We start from the raw sequence: 21,345 nt of genomic DNA on the forward strand, positions 1-21,345 counted from the left end.
GTTCCATTTTTGGTAACGTAACAAATACTCTTCGTCCTGATGTTCTTTGTGATATATGATTGATATGCCAAATGTGATATATGACTGATTTGCCAAAACTTTGATTATATGGAATTCTTTAAAATAAACTTTAAAAATAAGACTATTGTAACCTGTTTTTTTTTTTATTTATTATGCTTTATTACCCCGCATAGATCGGTTGCTAAAATTACAAAAGCATGATATCTACGATCCTATGGTAATAGCAAGTTTTAGGATGTTTTTTTTAATCCCCTTAACCATTTCAAAAAATCAGATTCAATTCTCAGTCCTTGATGCCCTAAACTACTGCAGCAAAATAAATTTGTCTATTCTTAGTATAGTACAGCTACAAACTTTATTTCAGAAAAAAACACCGAAAAATTTTTGCCTAAAAACGTTCTTTTAAATCCACCAACTCATTGTTTTGAGAAAAAATTTTTGATTTGAAATCAAAAAAATTTTGATTTCCTGAAGTTTCCTTCATTAGCCTCAAATGCTGTGATAAAAAACCCTTTTACTGATTACAGTAAAATCATTTTCCGGATTCAGCAGTCTATGTATGAGATAGACGAAAGGCAGAATAAACATAAAATTGTCCATGGAGCAAAGGGTCAAAAGAAAACTATGCATTTATCCAGACGAGAGACAGAATAAATATAAAAGGGTCCATCGAGCAAAGGGTCAAAAGCAAACTATGTTTTTTCGACGTTTTTAGGATGTGGTAATCTTACCTATTGTCAGTTTCACAATCCAGACGAGAGACAGAATAAACGTAAAAGAGTCCATGGAGCCAAGGGTCAAAAGCAAACCATGCTTTTTTTTATCGTGTTTGGGAAGTGGCAATCTTATCTATTGTCACTTTCACAATCCAGACGAGAATAAACATAAAAGGGTCCATGGAGCAAAGGGCCAAAGCAAACTATGCTTTTTTTGACGTCTTTGGGAAGTCGCAATCTTACCTGTTGTCAATTTCATAATCCAGACGAGAGACAGAATAAATATAAAAGGGTCCATGGGGCAAAGGGTAAAAAGCGAACTATGTTTTTTTGACGTTTTTTGGATGTGGCAATCTTACCTATTGTCAATTTCACAATCCAGACGAGAGACAGAATAAACGTAAAAGGGTCCATGGAGCAAAGGGTCAAAAGCAAACTATGCTTTTTTTTATCGTGTTTGGGAAGTGGCAATCTTATCTATTGTCACTTTCACAATCCAGACGAGAGACATAATAAATATAAAAGGGTCCATGGAGCAAAGGGTCAAAAGCAAACTATGTTTTTTCGACGTTTTTGGGATGTGGCAATCTTACCTAATGTCAATTTCACAATCCAGACAAGAGATAGAATAAACGTAAAAGGGCCCATGGAGCAAAGGGTCAAAAGCAAACTATGCTTTTTTTGTCGTGTTTGGGAAGTGGCAATCTTATCTATTGTTACTTTCACAATCCAGACGAGAGACGGAATAAACATAAAAGGGTCCATGGAGCAAAGGGCCAAAGCAAACTATGCTTTTTTTGACGTCTTTGGGAAGTCGCAATCTTACCTGTTGTCAATTTCATAATCCAGACGAGAGACAGAATAAATATAAAAGGGTCCATGGGGCAAAGGGTAAAAAGCGAACTATGTTTTTTTGACGTTTTTGGGATGTGGCAATCTTACCTATTGTCAATTTCACAATCCAGACGAGAGACAGAATAAACGTAAAAGGGTCAAAAGCAAACTATGCTTTTTTTATCTTGTTTGGGAAGTGGCAATCTTATCTATTGTCACTTTCACAATCCAGACGAGAGACATAATAAATATAAAAGGGTCCATGGAGCAAAGGGTCAAAAGCAAACTATGTTTTTTCGACGTTTTTGGGATGTGGCAATCTTACCTAATGTCAATTTCACAATCCAGACAAGAGACAGAATAAACGTAAAAGGGCCCATTGAGCAAAGGGTCAAAAGCAAACTATGCTTTTTTTGTCGTGTTTGGGAAGTGGCAATCTTATCTATTGTTACTTTCACAATCCAGACGAGAGACGGAATAAACATAAAAGGGTCCATGGAGCAAAGGGCCAAAGCAAACTATGCTTTTTTTGACGTCTTTGGGAAGTCGCAATCTTACCTGTTGTCAATTTCATAATCCAGACGAGAGACAGAATAAATATAAAAGGGTCCATGGGGCAAAGGGTAAAAAGCGAACTATGTTTTTTTGACGTTTTTGGGATGTGGCAATCTTACCTATTGTCAATTTCACAATCCAGACGAGAGACAGAATAAACGTAAAAGGGTCAAAAGCAAACTATGCTTTTTTTATCTTGTTTGGGAAGTGGCAATCTTATCTATTGTCACTTTCACAATCCAGACGAGAGACATAATAAATATAAAAGGGTCCATGGAGCAAAGGGTCAAAAGCAAACTATGTTTTTTCAACGTTTTTGGGATGTGGCAATCTTACCTATTGTCAATTTCACAATCCAGACAAGAGATAGAATAAACGTAAAAGGGCCCATGGAGCAAAGGGTCAAAAGCAAACTATGCTTTTTTTGTCGTGTTTGGGAAGTGGCAATTTTATCTATTGTTACTTTCACAATCCAGACGAGAGATGGAATAAACAGAAAAGAGTCCATGGAGCAAAGGGCCAAAGCAAATTATGCTTTTCTTCTGACGTCTTTGGGAAGTGGCAATCTTGCCTGTTGTCAATTTCATAATCCAGAGGAGAGACGGAATAAACATATAAGGGTCCATGGAGCAAAGGGTCAAAAGCAAACTATGCTTTTTTTGACGTCTTTGGGAAGTGGCAGTCTTACCTATTGTCAATTTCACAATCCAGACGGAATAAACATAAAAAGGTTAAAAGCAAACTATGCTTTTTTTGTCGTGTTTGGGAAGTGGCAATCTTATCTATTGTCAATTTCACAATCCAGACGAGGGACGGAATAAACGTGAAAGGGTCCATGGAGCAAAGGGCCAAAGCAATCTATGCTTTTTTTGACGTCTTTGAGAAGTGGCAATCTTATCTATTGTCAATTTCACAATCCAGACGAGAGACGGATTAAAGATAAAAGGGTCCAAAGAGCAAACGGCCAAAGCAAACTATGCTTTTCTTTTGACGTCTTTGGGAGGTGGCAATCTTACCTGTTGTCAATTTCACAATCCAGACGAGAAATGGAATAAACGTAAAAGAGTCCATGGAGGAAAGGGTCATGATTCTAGGGGTCATCATCTAGGGGCATGATTTTCGCTTAGGGTGCGAGAGGTCCCGGATTACAATCACAGGCGAACCCAATTTTTACATGAAGAAGATCCGACCGCTGAAAGCGACCTATAGTGACCGCTAAAAGTTGGCAGGTGTATCAGGGAACTTACTTGATTAAATTAGACATAGTCGCTTCCCCGGTTTGACCATCTGGGGGGGGGGGGGGGCGGAGAGATGGTTAATTCGGAAAAACCAGAAAAAATGAGGTATTTTTAACTTACGAACGGGTGACCAGATCCTAATGAAATTTGATATTTAGAAGGACCTCGTGTCTCAGAGCTCTTATTTCAAGTCCCAACTGGATCCAGTGACATGGGGGAGGAGTTAGAAGGAGAAACCAGAAATCCTGAAAAACACTTAAAGTGGAGAGATCAGGATGAAACTTGGTGGGAAGAATAAGCACACGTCCTAGATACGTCAATGACACAACCAGACCAGATTCGCTCTCTTTGGGGGAGTTGGTGGGAATTTCCAGTGCTTTGGCGAGTTCGGTGCTTTCGAACGTACTAGGTGCTTCTGAACGATGTTATTAGTAGGCGTGTCAGGGACCTTCACAAATTGAATTGATAAGAGTCATTTCCCCGATTCGACCATCTGGGAGGTTGGACGGAGGGGGAATCGTGAATTGAGGTACGTTTGTCTTACAAATAGGTGATCAAATCTTAATGAAACTTGATATATAGAAAGATCTCATGTCTCACATGCTCTGTTTTAAGTTCGGATCGGATCAGGGGGTATTGGGGGATGGAAGGGGAAAGAGGAAATCTTGGAAACCGGAAATCTTGAAAAACGCTTAGAGTGGAGACACCGGGTTGAAACTTGATGGGAAGAATAAGCACGTGAATTATATAACCAGACCCGACCCGATCTCTTTGGGGAAGTTGAGGGGAGGAGATTTCCAGTACTTTGGCGAGTTCAGTGCTTTTGGGCGAACAACCAAATTGATGATTCTAGTACCGAGTCTAATTTTAGAATCCGACCTCGTTACAAGTGTCATATGAGTTCTTGATTCTTGGCTATATTTTTATCAGTTTTATTCTTCATAGAGGATGTTCAAACGGAGGTTTGACCAAAATGTTTGCATAATTTTTGAACATTTTCAGTGGCTGTTTATTGTCCTTGTTTTCATCCTTTCTTTGCGATTTTGTGTTTTATCATGAATAGCCAGTGTGGTCTCAGAAATTATTTTCAATTGCTGCCAAAGCGACGGCTGCATTTTTAATTCATTTTCCTTCTTTGAACCGAAATATACAAGTTTTTTATTTTAAATATGTTTAAAAACTAAATGTTGCCTTAAAATTAAATCAAAACGCACTGTGTGTATGCTCATCTGTGTGTAAGAGCAATCCATCATTATCCCAAGAACAACTGATGGTATTATGTTCAAACTTTCGGGGCTAATTTTATTGCTACTTCTGCTTTTAAAATTTAACTAACTCAAACGAATGTAAGTGTATCCAAGCTGTCAAAGAGCATAGATAGAATTTTTTGCGAGTGGTTTTTTTTTTTTGCGAGTGGTTTTATTTTTGCGAGTGGTACTAAGTTTTATTTTCAGGCCAACTGGATTTAACACTACTATTTTGTATCCATATTTTTAAAATGGCGTATGTTGTTAAAAATTGATGAATAAGTTTCTCCTGCACACAAATAGCAGGCCAAGATGTAAATTCTTACAGAAAAACCAAAAAAAGGCCAGAACATAATTTGCACTTCACTGAAAAATACAAAGGAATGTACATTGTTGGTTTAAGGTACATATGCCAATATTCATTCCTTAAAATGTTAATAATATTTGATTTATTAAAATTATAAAAATGAAAACATTAAATTTTTTTTCAGTGAAGTGCAAATTATGTTCTGGCCATGGGAAGGCATACGAGTTTTGAGCCCTACTCATCTCAATATCTGATCGTTTTGAATTTGACTCGGTTATTTATTATAATTTTCGTTTGTTTTGGGTTTCACTTATTTATCGATGCTGATTTGTGGTTGTTCTACACTTGGTAGATTATTTGATTCTATTTTTGCTCATTTTTGGTTTAATGGAGTTCTTTGCTATTCTTTGAAAAACTTAAATGTGGAATTTTTCTTTAATTACTTTAATGTACAGAGTTGGTTAGGTATTTAATATGCGTTCTGGTTGGTCTTCTTTCCATAACTCTCTAATGTAGTTACTAAAGAATTATATTTTCATCATTCTATGGAATATTTCATTATGACCAACCTAACTTCACTTCTTGAGTGTGGTCGATACAATACGTAAGCATCTTTATTATCTTTAGTTACTACAATAATTTTATTCAAATTTGTTCTATCTGTTGATTCAATTCTTACATAATTTATTGACGCCAAATTTTACGTCTAATTCAAGCAAGCTAGCACAAACTGGAAGTTTCCTAGCAACCTGAAAAATTAGATAATCATGCGTATGTGAGTTCCATTTATACGTTTAGTCAACGTTTTTATTATTGACGCAGCTCAGTTCAACAGTAACAAATACCTAAAAGAGATAAAGAGGAACATCCGGACATCAGGATTTGAATTAATTCTAGGATTGAACTGATATAAAGAGTAAGCAAAATAAGTGGCTTCTGAGTTTTTTCTTAGTTTCAAGGAGGGAGAGCAGACATATACAAAGGAGTGTCGGCCTGCGGGTCCAGGCTCCATGAACTGCCAAATTTTCCGATAATCATTTTAAATAGGCCTATTTTACAGGTACAGGTATGTCATAATTTTTATTTCGAGATCCGTTTTCAAAACCTGGTGCAATAACAACAAAATTCTTTTCTTTATTCTTATTAGAAAACCGCTTAATTACTGTGTATAATTGGTTTTAGATCTAAACGCAATTTTCACTTCTGGTTTTTCCAGATAAACACCAAAAATTGCCATTTTTAGTGCAGTATGCCACTTTAGGAAGGTGTAGACAACAGTGGCATAATTTGCAATGGGGGTAAAATTCTAGTTAATTGACTTCTTGCTATCTCGGAAAGGATTTATGTTAGGAAAATGAAACTTTCAGGGATGGGTCTACAGGCTGAAGTAGGTCCCGGGAAGGTATTTTAAAGTACCTATCTCCACTCCTTCTCCCTCTAGAGGGCCCTGAAATTTGCCACCATAACAGGTCTATACCTATTGAAATTTTGACAAAACAACATTTTACCTTATTTTCAGTTATCAGTTGCTTTTTTTCTGCCTTTAGTTCTGAAAATGCAATTCCTGTTATTTGAGTAAAATTTGAACCATATCAATGGGTTTTTTTCAAAATTTAGGAAACGTATTTGCATATCTTTAAAACCTTATAAAATGGAATTAAGCAAAGTTATGAAGCTGAAAACTTTCAGGGATGAAAGTTTCAATTAAGCAGAAGATCTATTTTGCAAGGTTTCACTTTTGTAACACACATATTTTCAAAGATCATCAAAGGTCAGGGCCCTCTAGAGGGAGAAGGAGTGGAGGTAGTTGCTTCAAAATACCTTCCTGGGACATACTTTAGTCTGTAGATTCATCCCTGAAAGTTTCATTTTCCTAACCTAAACCCTTTCGGAGATAGCAAGAAGTCAATTAAGTCGAATTTTACCAAATTAACCTATGTAACGAACTTCAATATTCGTATATTTTTATTACGTATATGAGGGGGTTCACCCTCCCATCAATACCTCGCTCTTTACATTAAAATTCGAAATTTGCTCCAATTCTTTAAGAATGACCCCTGAACCACAAAGGCCGTTTAATTAGAATAAATAGATTCTTACTTTTAGTTGAAAAAACTTGTTTTTTTTAATTTCTCATTGTTGTTTCAAATAATGCTGGGGAATCCAGTGCCCCTTTGATGGAAATTCTCTTCCCCCATGATAAATTCCTTCATGAAAACATCCTCTCACGTAACCCCTGACCCCCTCTCCACAATCAGAAAAAATACCACCTGAAAACGTCATTATACTTCGTCAATAACCAATACCATATGTAAACAATGGGCATAATTTGCAGCTATTTGCAAATGTTTAGTTTCATCACAAGCTGGAGACTATGACAAGCTGGAGATCACAAGCTGAGACTATGGAGATCTAAACTCCATACACAAGCTGGAGATCACAAGCTGAGACTATGGAGATCTAAACTGGAGACTATGCTGCAAAGTAACATAGTTTCTCATTTTTGCTTTGCAGCGTTGTTTCCAGTTTGGACAGCTTGACGAAACTAAACAATTATCCAACCCTCCCCCCGGGGACTGTAGGGGGGTTAAGTCGTCCTAAAAGACATAGTTATTTGGTTTTCGACTATGCTCAACAAAATGGCTCAAAATTTTGATCTCGTGACTTCGGAAAAAAGAGTATGGGAGGGCGCCTCCAACTTTTCGGTCTCTTAATAAGGGCACTAGAACTTTTAATTTCCACTAGAATGAACCCTCTCGTGACATTCTATACGAACCAATGGGTTGACACGATCACCCCTGGGAAAAAAAAACCAACAAAAAACAAGCAAACACGCATCTGTGATCTTTCTTCTGGCGGAAAATGCAAAATTCAAAATTTTTGCAGATAGGAGCTTGAAACCTCTAGATTAGGATTCACTGATACACTGAATGTGATAGAGCAATTCTCATTAAGATTCTATCACTTTTAGCGGATATTTTCCCCTTTTCTCAAAAAAAAGGCAATTTTTTTCAGGCACTATTGATGGGTAAGACTAAACTTAATGAAATTTATGTATTTAAAATCAGCACAAAATGTAATTCTTTTGATGTACATATTAATATCAAAATTCTGTATTTTAGAGTTTCGGTTACTATTGAGCCGGGTCGCTCCTTACTACAGTGCGCTACCATGAACTGTTTGATTTATCATCAGCAGCCACTATGTGCATTAAATTTTAGTAATACTTTTGTTATAGGATTTCCTGTGGACGGGAATATTCATATGCATTAAAAATGTTCTTAATTCTCGACTTTCTGTATGGCTGATGCTATCATAACTCATATTTAAAGACAGGACTTTAGTTCTGTGCAGTAAATTTTAGTAATACTTTTAGTATAGAATTTCTTGTGAATGGGAGTATTAACATGGATTGAAATTTTTTTAATTTTTCACCTTTTGTGTGGCCGAAGCTATCAACTCTTAATAAAAGATACTGCTGAATTCAGTCAAAATTGTTCATCAGCAATTGCTCTGTGCAGTAAATTTTAGTAATACTTTTAGTATAGAATTTCTAGTGGACTATAGAATTCATATGGATTGAAAATTTTCTTAATTTTTGACCTTTTGTGTGGCTGAAGCTGTCAACTCATAATAAAAGATACGGCTGAATTCAGTCAAAATTTTTCATCAGCAATTGCTCTGTGCAGTAAATTTTAGTAATACTTTTAGTATAGAATTTCTTGTGGACAGGAGTATTCATATGGATTGAAAATTTTCTTAAATTTTTGACCTTTTGTGTGGCCGAAGCTATCAACTCATGATAAAAGATACGGCTGAATTCAGTCAAAATTGTTCATCAGCAATTGCTCTGTGCAGTAAATTTTAGTAATACTTTTAGTATAGAATTTCTAGTGGACTATAGAATTCATATGGATTGAAAATTTTCTTAATTTTGACCTTTTGTGTGGCAGAAGCTGTCAACTCATAATAAAAGATACGGCTGAATTCAGTCAAAATTTTTCATCAGCAATTGCTCTGTGCAGTAAATTTTAGTAATACTTTTAGTATAGAATTTCTTGTGGACAGGAGTATTCATATGGATTGAAAATTTTCTTAATTTTTGACCTTTTGTGTGGCCGAAACTATCAACTCATGATAAAAGATATGGCTGATTTCGGTCAAATTTTTCATCAGCAATTGCTCTGTGCAGTAAATTTTAGTAAAACTTTTAGTATAGAATTTCTTGTGGACTATAGAATTCATATGGATTGAAAATTTTCTTAAATTTTTGACCTTTTGTGTGGCTGAAGCTGTCAACTCATAATAAAAGATACGGCTGAATTCAGTCAAAATTTTTCATCAGCAATTGCTCTGTGCAGTAAATTTTAGTAATACTTTTAGTATAGAATTTCTTGTGGACTATAGAATTTATATGGATTGAAAATTTTCTTAATGTTTGACCTTTTGTGTGGCTGAAGCTGTCAACTCATAATAAAAGATACGGCTGAATTCAGTCAAAATTTTTCATCAGCAATTGCTCTGTGCAGTAAATTTTAGTAATACTTTTAGTATAGAATTTCTTGTGGACTATAGAATTCGTATGGATTGAAAATTTTCTTAATGTTTTACCTTTTGTGTGGTTGAAGCTATCAACTCATCATAAAAGGTACGGCTATATTCAGTCAAAATTGTTCATCAACATTTGCACTGTGCAATGAATTTTAATAATCATTTTATTATAGAATTTCTCGTGGACGGGAATATTCATATGAATTGAGATTTTTTTAGTTTTTGGTCTTCTGTGTAGCTGAAGCTATCATAACTTCCCTTGCAGACAACCTTGAATTACATGTATATTCACCTTTTTTATTGAAATAATACAGTAAACAACGCTGGGATATCCAGCTCCCCCTTCATGGAAATTCTCTTCCCTCATGATGAATTCCTCCATGGAAAGATCCTCCCACGTAACCCCCTCCCACCGACCCACCCTCACCCAACGCGAAAAAGTCTCCCTGAAAGCATCTGTACACTTCATAGCATCCATTACTATATGTAAACAGTGGTGAAAGTTTGTAACTTGCAGCCGCTCTCCGGGGACTGTGGGGGATTAAGTTGTCCCAAAGACATAGTTATTAGGTTTTTGACTAGGCTGATAAGAATGGCTATCTCAAATTTTGATCTTGTGACTTTGGGGAAAAATGTGCATGGGAGGGGGCCTAGGTGCCATCCAATTTTTTGGTCACCTAAAAAGTGCATTAGAACTTTTAATTTCCGTTAGAATGAGCCATATCGCGACATTCTAGGGACCACTGATTCAATACAATCACCCTTGGGGTAAAAAACAACAAACAAACAAATAAAAACGCATCTGTGGTCTGTCTTGTGGCAAAAAATACAAAATTCCACATTTTTGTAGATATGAGCTTAGCACTTCTACATTATGGTTGTCTGATACGCTGAATCTGATGGTGTGATTTTCGTCAAGATTCTATGATTCTTAGGGGATGTTTGTCTCTATTTTCTAAAATAAGGCAAATTTTCTCGGCCTCGTAACTTTTGATGAATAAGACTAACCTTGATGAAACTTATGTATTTAAAATCAGCATTAAAATGCGATTCTTTTGATGTAGCTATTGGTACCAAAATTCCGTTTTTTAGAGTTTCGGTTACTATTGAGCCGGGTCGCTCTTACCATGAACTGTCTGACCAAAAAAATTGGAGGGCAACTAGGCCCCCTCACATGCCCCTTTTTTTCTCAAAGTCGTGAGATCAAGTCTTTGAGAAGGTCATTTAGCCAATTAAAGTAAAATTGATATGCAAAATTCATTTTAATTATTCATGTACGGTGAGCCAAAATCAAAACCGGCATTAATTCACAAACGTCCAGTAGTAATTAAAAAAGAAAAAGTTTTTCGACAGAAAGTAAGGAGCAACATTAAAACTCAAAGCGAACAGAAGTTATTATGTATATGAGGGGGTTCGTCCCCTCCTCAATACTTCGCTCTTTACTCTAAAGTATTTTTAGTAATTTCAAAAGACCTATTTATTCTAATTAAACGGCCTTTGTGATTCAGGGGTCATTCTTAAAGAATTGGAACAAAATTCAAACTTTAGTGTAAAGAGCGAGGTATGGACAAGGGGATGAACCCCTCATATACCTAATAAATATTTGCGAATATAGAAGTTCATTCCGTAAGTTAATTTGTAAGTTACGTATATTTATTAATAATAAAAACGTTTGTAAATAAAATTAAAAGTTCTAGTGGCCTATTTAAATAACCAAAAAAAATTGAGGGCCATTCGGCCCCCGCCCCAGCCGCTTTTTCTCAAAATAGTTCAATAGAAACTTGGAAAAAGCCATAGAGCCAAAAAAGTAAAAATAATTTGCAAATTTCGTTTTAATTATTCATGTACGGTGAGCCAAAATCAAAACCTACATTAATTCAAAACCTTCAGAAATTAAATAATTTTTTTTAAATGAAAGTAAGGAGTGACACTAAAACTTAAAACGAACAGAAATTATTCCGTAAATGAAAGGGGTTGTCCCCTCCTCAACGCCCCACTCTTTACGCTAAGGTTTGACAATTTCTTACAGCTCTACCTTTTAGAAATTATGTGCCATTGTTTTTGGGGTTTGCACATGTCTTCAAGTATTAGAATGAAGAATGTTGCGACTTATTTTTAGAATGGATGCATTTGAATTGGCTCATATAAAAATTACTTAGTACAAGTGCGAAAAGTCTTGTCAGTTGGTGTTTTGACCAGTCACGTCGACTTCTTCGTTAAAAAGTACCCTCCTATAACCTACTTGGTTAAAATCCAAAAAACTGCTGACGCAGTTTATGGCCTTGCAACTGAGATTTTAGCTGACCTGGGATATGGTTGAATATCGCCTAACATGCTCTCCTAAGCCTAAATGTGTAGACTTATATAGAAAAACAAAAACCCTTGATAAAGAGTAATTTAATAAGAATCACTTCCAACAAAGAAACAATTGTAGAAAAAATTGGTTTCTTTTCTTTATCTTCCCGGTACTTAAAAGTTTTAAGTTAAACGGGCGCGTAGAAGGAAAGGTCATTCTGGACAGAGCTCTCCCTCGCCAAATATAAGGATTACCCCCATAACCTTTTTATGGCCCTTGGTATTAACCAAGTGACATATAGCGATCGCAAATTCTGTCGGTCTGTCTGTCGGTCCGTCGGTCCTGGATTTGCGTCTTTAGGCTCCTCCAGATAAGATAGGACTAAGAAATTTGGCAGGCGTATCAGAGACCAGACCAGATTAAATTAGAAATGGTCGTTTTCCCGATTTGACTTTCTGGGGGAGAGGGATTGGGGGGCCGCTTAATTCGGAAAAAATAGAAAAAATGAAGTATTTTTAAATTACGAACGGGTCATGGGATCTTAATGAAATTTGATGATTAGAACGATATCGTATTTCAGAGTTCTTATTTTAAATCCCGACCAGATCTGGTGACATTGGGGGGAGTAGGAGGGGGGAACCTAAAATTTTGGAAAACGCTTAGAGTGGAGGGATGGGGATGAAAGTTGGCGGGGAAAATTGGCAGAAGTCCTTGATACGTGATTGACATAACCGGAACGGATCTGTTCTGTTTGGGGGAGTGGAGGGGGAGGGTTAATTCTGAAAAATTAGAAAAATGAGGTATTTTTTACTTATGAAGGAGTGATCGGATCTTAATGAAATTTCATATTTAGAAGGATCTCATAACTCAGATGTTTAACTTTAAATCCCGACCGGATCCAAAGACACTAAGAGGGGGAGAGTTGGGGGGGGGGGAATCGTGGAACGCACTTAAAGTGGAGAGATCAGGATGAAACTTGATGGGAAGAATAAAACAAGTCCAAGATACGTGACTGACATAACCGGGACGGATCCGCTCTGGATCCGGTGACATGTGGGGGAGTTGGGGGGGGGGGGGGCAAAAATTCTTGGAAAATGATTAGAGTAGAGGGATCGGGATTGGAAAAATAAGCAGAAGTCCTAGATGCGTGATATACATAACCGGAACAGGTCCGCTCTATTTGGAGGAGTTGGGAGGGAGGGTTAATTCTGAAAAATTAGAAAAAATGAGGTATTTTTAACTTACGAAGAAATGATTATATCTTTATGAAACTTCATATTTAGAAGGACCTCGTAACCCAAATCTCTTATTTTAAATCCCGACCGGATCCAGCGTCATTGGGGGGGGGGACCGGAAATTTTGGAAACGAACTTAAATCGGAGAGATTAGGATGGAACTTGGTGGGAGGAATAAAAACATATCCAAGATACGTGACTGACATAAACGGACTGGATCCGTCCTCTTTGGTGGAGTTGGGGGGGGGGAGTAATTCGGAAAAATTAGAATAAATGAGATATTTGTAACTTAAGATGGATGATCAGATCTTAATGAAATTTGATATTTAGAAGGATCTTGGGCTTTAGAGCTATTATTTTAAATTCCGGCCAGATCTGGTGACATTGGGGGGAGTTGGAGGGGTAAACCGGAATTCTTGGAAAACGTGAAAATTGAGGTATCTTTATCTTACAAATGGGTGATCGGATCTTAATGAAACTTGATATATAGAAGGATCTTATGCCTCAGATGCTTCATTTTCAATTCGAATCGGATCCGGGGACATAGGGGGTTGGAGGGGGAAACAAAAATCTTGTAAAACGCTTAGAGTGAAGAGATCGGGATGAAACTTGATGGGAAGAATAAGCACAAGTTATAGATAGTTGATTGACATAATTGGAACGGATTTGTTCACTTTGGAGGAGCTGGGGGGTGTTGATTTGGAAAAATTAAAGGAATTGAGGAATTTTTAACATAAGAACAGGTGACGGGATCTTAATGAAGTTTGATATTTAGAAAGAACTTGTGTCTCAGATCTCTTAATTCAAATCCCGGCCAGATCTGTTGACATTGGGGGGAGTTGGAGGGGGAATCTTGGAAAATGTTTAGAGTAGAGAAATCGGGATGAAACTTGGTAGGTAGAATAAGCAAATGTCATAGAAACGTGATTGACGTAACCGTACTGATCCACTCTCTTTGGGGGAGTTAGGGGGCGGGGTTCAGTGTTTTGGCGAGTTTGATGCTTCTGGATGTGCTGGAAACGATGGAAATTGGTAGGCGTGTCCGAGAGCTGCAAAAATTGACTTGATAGAGTCGTTTTCCCCGATTAGACCATCTGGGGGGCTGAAGGGAGAGGAAAAAGTAGAAAAAACTAAGTATTTATAACTTACGAGTGTGTGATCGGATCTTAATGAATTTTGATATTTAGAAGGACCTCGTGACCCAGAGCTCTTATTTTAAATCTCGACCGGCATTAAGCCTCCGATTTTCCTTTTAAATCACTCTATTGATTATTAGAATTTTGCTAGAGCTCATGCTGTATAAGCTCTTGGCTCTTGGCTCGTCCGGCCTCGTCACAAGTGCCATATGAGCTCTTAGCTCTTGTTTGTTTTTCTTATTGTTCTTCCTCACATTTTTCGCTTCTAAATTTACCCTCCATACCCTACACGCTGTCGCTAAATTATAACGCTCCATACGCGCCTGATCAAAACAATAATTGAGATACGGCTTTTAGGCTTAGGAGAACATAGTATTACAAACATGGACGCAGGTGTTGTATATCCTGCTGAGGGGATGAACAAACAAAGACCACCATCTGTGAGCATCCCGACATCTGGTGATGTTAATGAAAGTATTAACAGGCCATCTATGGTCGACCAGGTAGAAGAGAACATCACAGCAACGAAAGCGCCAACTCTTGGTGCTCCTGATGAAAAAGGAAGATTCACAAAGACAGAACGCCAACGACCTATCAGTCCAGGTAACTCAGTTTACTACTAGGATTTTTAAACTTGTTTAAAAGTAAAATTTATTATATGCTATAATATTATGATTATAATTTAATATTATAATTTAATATTATAATCTAATATTATAATTTAATATTATAATTTAAAGACAAAATATGTTTCAATTGAAATTAAACTAATTAAAATCTATTACTATTGAAATTTTATCGCTTCATAACTTACACCATAATGTATTCTTTGCCACACATGTTTACTTCTGTCTCCAGTTCATTTTAAAATTCATGATTTTTCATTCTTTCTTTCAAATCAAAAGTAAAATGAAATGAATTAGTAATAACTTTGAAACAATATTTGGAATATTAGCAACTTATTTGATGATATGCTGCTATTCTTGGATTTAGAATAAATAAATTTGGAATTCCTACTGTGAAATAGATAATTATAAAATACTTTCAGCAAAGCACTAGTTAAACTTTGGCGTAAGGGGTGGGGGGTTTAAGGGGGTCGCAATTCCCCTATTCAAAAAATTCTAGTTTTTTTGAAGCTTGAATGTATCTTTGTACTTTTAATTGAATCTTTTTTATTTATTAAATAAAAAAAAACATGTTTTCTAAGTGAAAATAAGGAGAAACATTAAAACTTTATACGAACAGAAATTACTCCGTATATGAAAGGGGCTTTTCCTCCGCAACGCCTCGCTCTTTATGCTAAAGTTTGACTCTTTCTCACAACTCTGCCTTTAAAAAAAAAAAAAATAAGTGTAAAGGGCGAGAGGTAGCGGAAGAAAAGCCCCTTTCATATACGGAGTGATTTATGTTCATTTTAAGTTTTAATGTTGCTCCTTACTTTCATTTAGAAAAACTTTTTTTTTTTATTTAATTTCTGGACGTTTTTGAATTAATTGCTTGTTTTGATTTTGGCTCTCCGCAGAGGAATAATTAAAACGAAATTTGCATATTTATTTTTTTTGCTAAATGGCTTTCTCATAGTTTTGATCGAATGATTTTGAGAAAAAAAGGAGCGGGGGAGGAAGCCTAGTTGCCCTCCGATTTTTGGGTTACTTAAAAAGGCAACTAGAACTTCTAACTTTTTACGAATGTTTTTATTAGTAAAAGATATACGTAACTTATAAATTAGCTTACGTAACGAACTTTTGTTTTCTTATGTTTTTATTATGTATATGAGTGGGTTCACCCCCTCGTCAGTACCTCGCTCTTTACACTAAAGCTTAAATTTTGTCCCAATTCATTAAGAATGGCCCATGAATCACAAAAGCCGCAGAATAAATAGTTGAATTTACTAAAAATACTTTAGCGTAAAGAGCGAGGTATTAGGAGGAGGTAAGCCCCTCATATGCGTAATAATTTATGTTCGTTTTAAGTTTTAATGCTGTTCCTTACTTCCAGTTGAAAAAAACTTCATATTTATTTTTTCATTGTTTTTTTTTTAAGTAATGCCAGAAAATTCTGCGCTCCCTTCATGGAAATTCTCTTTTCCCATGACAAATTCCTCGATGGAAATTTCCCCAACATATCCCCCTCTTTTCAACCCCTCCCCCGACCAAAAAATCCCCCTGAAAACGTCTGTACACTTCCCAGTAACCATTACTGTATGTAAGCACTGGTCAAAGCTTGTAACTTGTAGCCCCTTCCACGGGGACTGTGGGGGAGTAAGTTCTCCCCGAAGACATAGTTATAAGGTTTTTCGACTACGCTGAATAAAATAGCTATCTCACAATTTTGATCCGTTGACTTTGGGAAAATAATTAGCATGGGAAGGGGCCCAGGTACCCTCCAATTTTTATGGTCACTTAAAAAGGGCACTAGAACGTTTCATTTCCGTTATAATAAGCCCTCTCGCAACTTTCTAGGACCACTGGGTCGATACGATCACCGCTGGAAAAAAAACGCATGCGTGATCTGCCTTCTGGCCAAAAATACAAAATTTCACATTTTGTAGATAGGAACTTCTTCCATAATATAGTTCTCTGATACGCTGAATCTGATTGTGTGATTTTCGTTAAGATTCTATGACTTAAAGGGGGTCTTTCCCCCTATTTTCTAAAATAAGGCAAATTATCGTAACTTTTGGTACATTTGTGAAGTTTTTACATTTGTAATCTATATTGAACAAAAAGAACCCTTATAGAAGTCGTTTGATTGTTGTTGTATTACGGTCAGAAACAGAACTATCAGAAAAAAGACAACATCTTTTACAACTTAACTACGGTTGTCTTACAACGAAACAGTTAGTGGGAGCTGGCTGTTATAAAAGTAAAAGAGCCAAAACTGTAATAGTGAAATTTGATAACAATTAGTACATCAAAAGGATTGGGTTTTTATGCTTATTCCATGTATATAAAATCTATTACGTCTAATGTTACCCATCAAACGCTCCGAGCCTGAACAAATTTATCTGATTTTCAAAAAAGGGGGACCCCCCCCCCACCAAAAAATCATACAGCTTTTATCCCAACAGTAATGGGTTCTTTGGCTGGGGTTTCAGTGAACACTTCCGACTTTTTCATATTTCTGGAATATGAGCCTTTCGATAGGCTCAACAGCTGAGCAATGTTATAGACTGATCACTACGTTGTTAAAGAAAGCTCCTACACTGTGACGATTGAAAGCAGTTGCCCGTCATGAGCTTGTACCTTCTGGCGTTCTTACTGACAATTATAGACCGAGCCATAAAACCACAATACCAATCTTTACCTGGAATTCCTCCACTGTCCCCACTACCTTCACATTTCTAGTTATCTGGTGCTTTCTATGACTTAAAGGGTGTCTTTCCATCTATTTTCTAAAATAAGGCAAATTATCGTAACTTTTGATGGGTAAGACTAAACTTTATTAATCTTATATATTCAAAATCAGCATTAAAATGCCATTCTTTTGATGTAGCTATTGGTATCAAAATTCCATTTTTTTTTAGTTTTGGTTACTATTGAGCTGACCTTTCTACAGTTCGTTACCTCGAACTGTTTGAATATCCAGGAAGCTCTAGACCCAACGGTACATTTGTGAAGTTTTTACATTTGTAATCTATATTGAACAAAAAGAACCCTTATAGAAGTCGTTTGATTGTTGTTGTATTACGGTCAGAGACAGAACTATCAGAAAAAAGACAACATCCGTTTGTTGTCATCTAAATTCGAAGTATGAGAAATTTTAGAGGGGGTACCACTTGGAATTTCCAAGTTTGACCCCATATATCCATTGAAAAAGGGTCTATGCTGCCTAAAATTCCCTTCATAATCTTTCACAATATGGATAATGAACAAACACCTTAGCAGAGTCTTTGTATAGTTTTCAATTTTCAGTTAATTAGCATTATCTAGATAAAAGAAATTAACTTATTATCTTGTTGTCCAGATATGGTAAGAAATGCAAGATAATCAGTGGACATAAAGTGGCAATTAGCTTTTTTTCATTTCTGCTTAAAATTAAATTAATAAGTTAATTATTGATAATAATCACTCAGAGGCTATTGAATAGTGTATTTACAATATTCTTATCAAAGGGAGGAGTTCAACAACTTAACTACGGTAGTCTTACAACCAAACAGTTAGTGGGAGCTGGCTGTTATAAAAGTAAAAGAGCCAAAACTGTAATAGTGAAATTTGATAACAATTAGTACATCAAAAGGATTGGCTTTTTATGCTTATTCCATGTATATAAAATCTATTACGTCTAATGTTACCCATCAAAGGCTACGAGCCTGAGAAAATTTATCTGATTTTCAAAAAAGGGGGACCCCCCACCCCCGCAAAAATTCAAGCCATCTTGATGAAAATTAAACCGTTAAATTCAGTATATCAGAGAACCCTACTATGTGTTTAGATTTTGTCTTTTTTCGTAGGGTTAATCATATCGAACCAATGGTCCTAGAGACAGGGGTACAGCTAAGGGGGCGGGGTGAAGGGCTTCCCGGTGAATATTTTGGTCTACAAATTCATTATTAGGATGAAGGGGGGATAATAGCACCATTCCTAATGTGAAAATATTTTTCTATTTAGCATGATATATTACATTTTCACGTTTACCGAGAATACCCGAGGCAGGGCATGACGAGTCTCGTCAGGAAATTTCTTGGCGGGATGGATTTGCTCACTACTATGAGCTTTTTTTTAGTAATTTTGAATGGTATTGCTGTATCTCCCTTTTCATATTTATGCATAATGTTGTAGTGTATTGAAACGTGAGTATATGATGTACTTAAATATCAAAGAACGATGCTGCAGAGGTTCCTATGGCTTCAGCCGCATTGATGGTCAAAAGTAGATGATCATCGATGTGAACAATACTACCCCTTTATGTTAACCTAAAATTATTTAATAAAAATATTATTAAGGGCATATTCAACGAAACTACTATTCGTTTTGACTGAATATTTAAATTTTATCCAAAATCAATTACAATCCAACATTTGAATTCTTAACAGAAGAACTAAAAAGCAGGGTGTATTAATTAATTTGCAATTACTGATATATACATTAATAGCAAGGAATAAGGGGTTATGGGCCGGTAGCTCACTTCATATTTTGGCTAAGCCTAGGCATGATTTGAAAAACAATCATAAGATAAGTTAAATTAAATTTTTTTCGGCTGAAATTAAGGAGCAACGCTAAAAATTCAAACGAACAGAAAATTTTCCGTATATGAGGGAAGCCACCTCCTCAATTCATCCCTCTTTAATGGGGGCGGCTGCCCTTCCCCCAAGAACTTCCAATTTATACAATATATTAACGATAACTTTTCGTATTGCTAGATGGTTGAAAAAGCTGAAAATAAACGAAATTTTCCAAATATCGTTTTCCGATACCGATATTAATGTTTCATTATTCAATATTAGTTTCTGGTCCAATAAGTAGATAGGAAACTGACTCACCATCGGCAGGTTTTGACTTTTTTATTTCTCACGGAACTGATCAGAGCGATAGGAAGTTGGTGAGCATGCCAAAGCAAAGGTAACTCATTCAATACAATCCTTGAAAAAGACAATTAGAAATACTACATCAATCTCCCACCTGTATACCTCTATCCAAGTGGTCAAAAGCATCAAACCTGGGTCACCCCGGCACTGGTTTGGCTGTCTCTGGCCTACGTTCGGCCACCTGACAAAACAAACAAAAAAACGGCCAGGGAAACATGAAAACTCGTTTTTTGGCTATAAAAAGATGAAAGAATATGATGAGTAAAAAACTACAAAATGGATGTCAGTAAAGTATAGAAAAACCCAACAAGTAGTTATTTCAAATTAGGAATTGAATGATCAATACCAAAAGTAAGCTGTTCCGTTAGTCTTGATGGTCCATCTATCAGTGGTTGCAGTTTCGTTTCAACTTCTGTCTTTAAGACACTATTCGTCTCTTCGGTTAGCGCAAAGTCTCTTGAAGTCTCCTTCAAAAAGTGGACCTTAAGTTCTTCAGTTGCTGCATTTTTGATAATGGTAATTATCTTTTGATAATGGTAAATATTTGATAAATGGTAAATAATCTACAGGATTACCTTTCTTGGTCTTCAACTCAACCATAATCCAGCCTTGACTTTCTCAGTGTCAGATTGTAACTTGCCGGTAGGGGGTTCATCTTCAACGTCCATACTCGATTTCAAAGAGTTGTTGTATACAGGCTCATCTGTGTCAGAATCATCAGTCCAACTGCAACTCTTGTTAGGGCTTTCTTGGCAGATTCAGCTTTTATCCCAACAGTAATGGGTTCTTTCGCTGGGGTTTCAGTGAACACTTCCGACTTTTTCATATTTCTGGAATATGAGCCTTTCGATAGGCTCAACAGCTGAGCAATGTTATAGACTGATATGCGTTTATCTAGACCTCACTCTACGTTGTTAAAGAAAGCTCCTACACTGTGACGATTGAAAGCAGTTGCCCGTCATAAGCTTGTACCTTCTGGCGTTCTTACTGACAGTTATAGGCCGAGCCATAGAACCACAATACCAATCTTTACCTGGAATTCCTCCACTGTCTCCACTACCTTCACATTTCTAGCTATCTGGTGCTTTTACACTCTTAGTAATCGCATAAATGAGTGCAAGTTTACGTGCTTCTAGGGGCAGTAAAGTCGAAATGCATATCAGCTATTGTTTTCAAGTAAGTCCTTGTTCATGTTCCTCTGTGAATATATATTCTGTGCTGTAACAGGGTGTAAATAAACTCTGGTCCAGAATTCGTAAAGGGATATTCAGCTTCTCGATTTTATTCACGTAGTCTCGCAGGGACAACCATGGCACTTGCTGAGAATCCAACTGACTTTTTGTCAACTGAAAAAACTACTGTTTACGCCCCGCTCTTTACGATAAAATTTGACTCTTTCTCCTAACTTTACTTTTTAAACAGTAAAAACTTTAGCGGAAAGAGCGGGGCGTTGGGGAGGAAAAGCCCCTTTCATATACGGAGTAATTTCTGTTCGTTTTAAGTTTTAATGTCGCTCCTTACTTTCAGTTAAAAAACCTTTTTTTTTATTTAATTTCTGAACGTTTTTGAATCAATGTATGTTTGGATTTTGGCTCTTCGCAAATAAATAATTAAAACTAAATTTGCATATGATTTTTTTTTACTAAATGGCTTTCTCATAGTTTTAATCGGAAGATTCTGAG

General features: G+C 36.3%; 1 protein-coding gene across 4 annotated transcripts in view; it reads left to right on the forward strand.

Moving 5' to 3' along the window:
• Positions 1–5,713: 5,713 nt before the first annotated feature.
• The window catches only part of LOC136038866 (uncharacterized), a 51,278-nt gene continuing 35,646 nt past the window's right edge, over positions 5,714–21,345 (forward strand). For 2 of the 4 annotated variants that reach the window (XM_065722320.1, XM_065722323.1), the window contains exons 1-2: positions 5,714–5,834; positions 14,494–14,739. In XM_065722320.1, coding sequence (XP_065578392.1) covers positions 14,520–14,739 — 220 coding nt within the window. In that variant the 5' untranslated portion in view covers positions 5,714–5,834; positions 14,494–14,519. Of the gene's footprint in view, positions 5,985–14,493; positions 14,740–21,345 lie in introns of all 4 variants that reach the window. The other 2 variants (XM_065722321.1, XM_065722322.1) reach the window with 2 other exon arrangements.

The sequence above is a fragment of the Artemia franciscana genome, chromosome 18, assembly GCF_032884065.1.
Source record: "Artemia franciscana chromosome 18, ASM3288406v1, whole genome shotgun sequence".
Lineage (NCBI taxonomy): Eukaryota > Metazoa > Arthropoda > Branchiopoda > Anostraca > Artemiidae > Artemia > Artemia franciscana.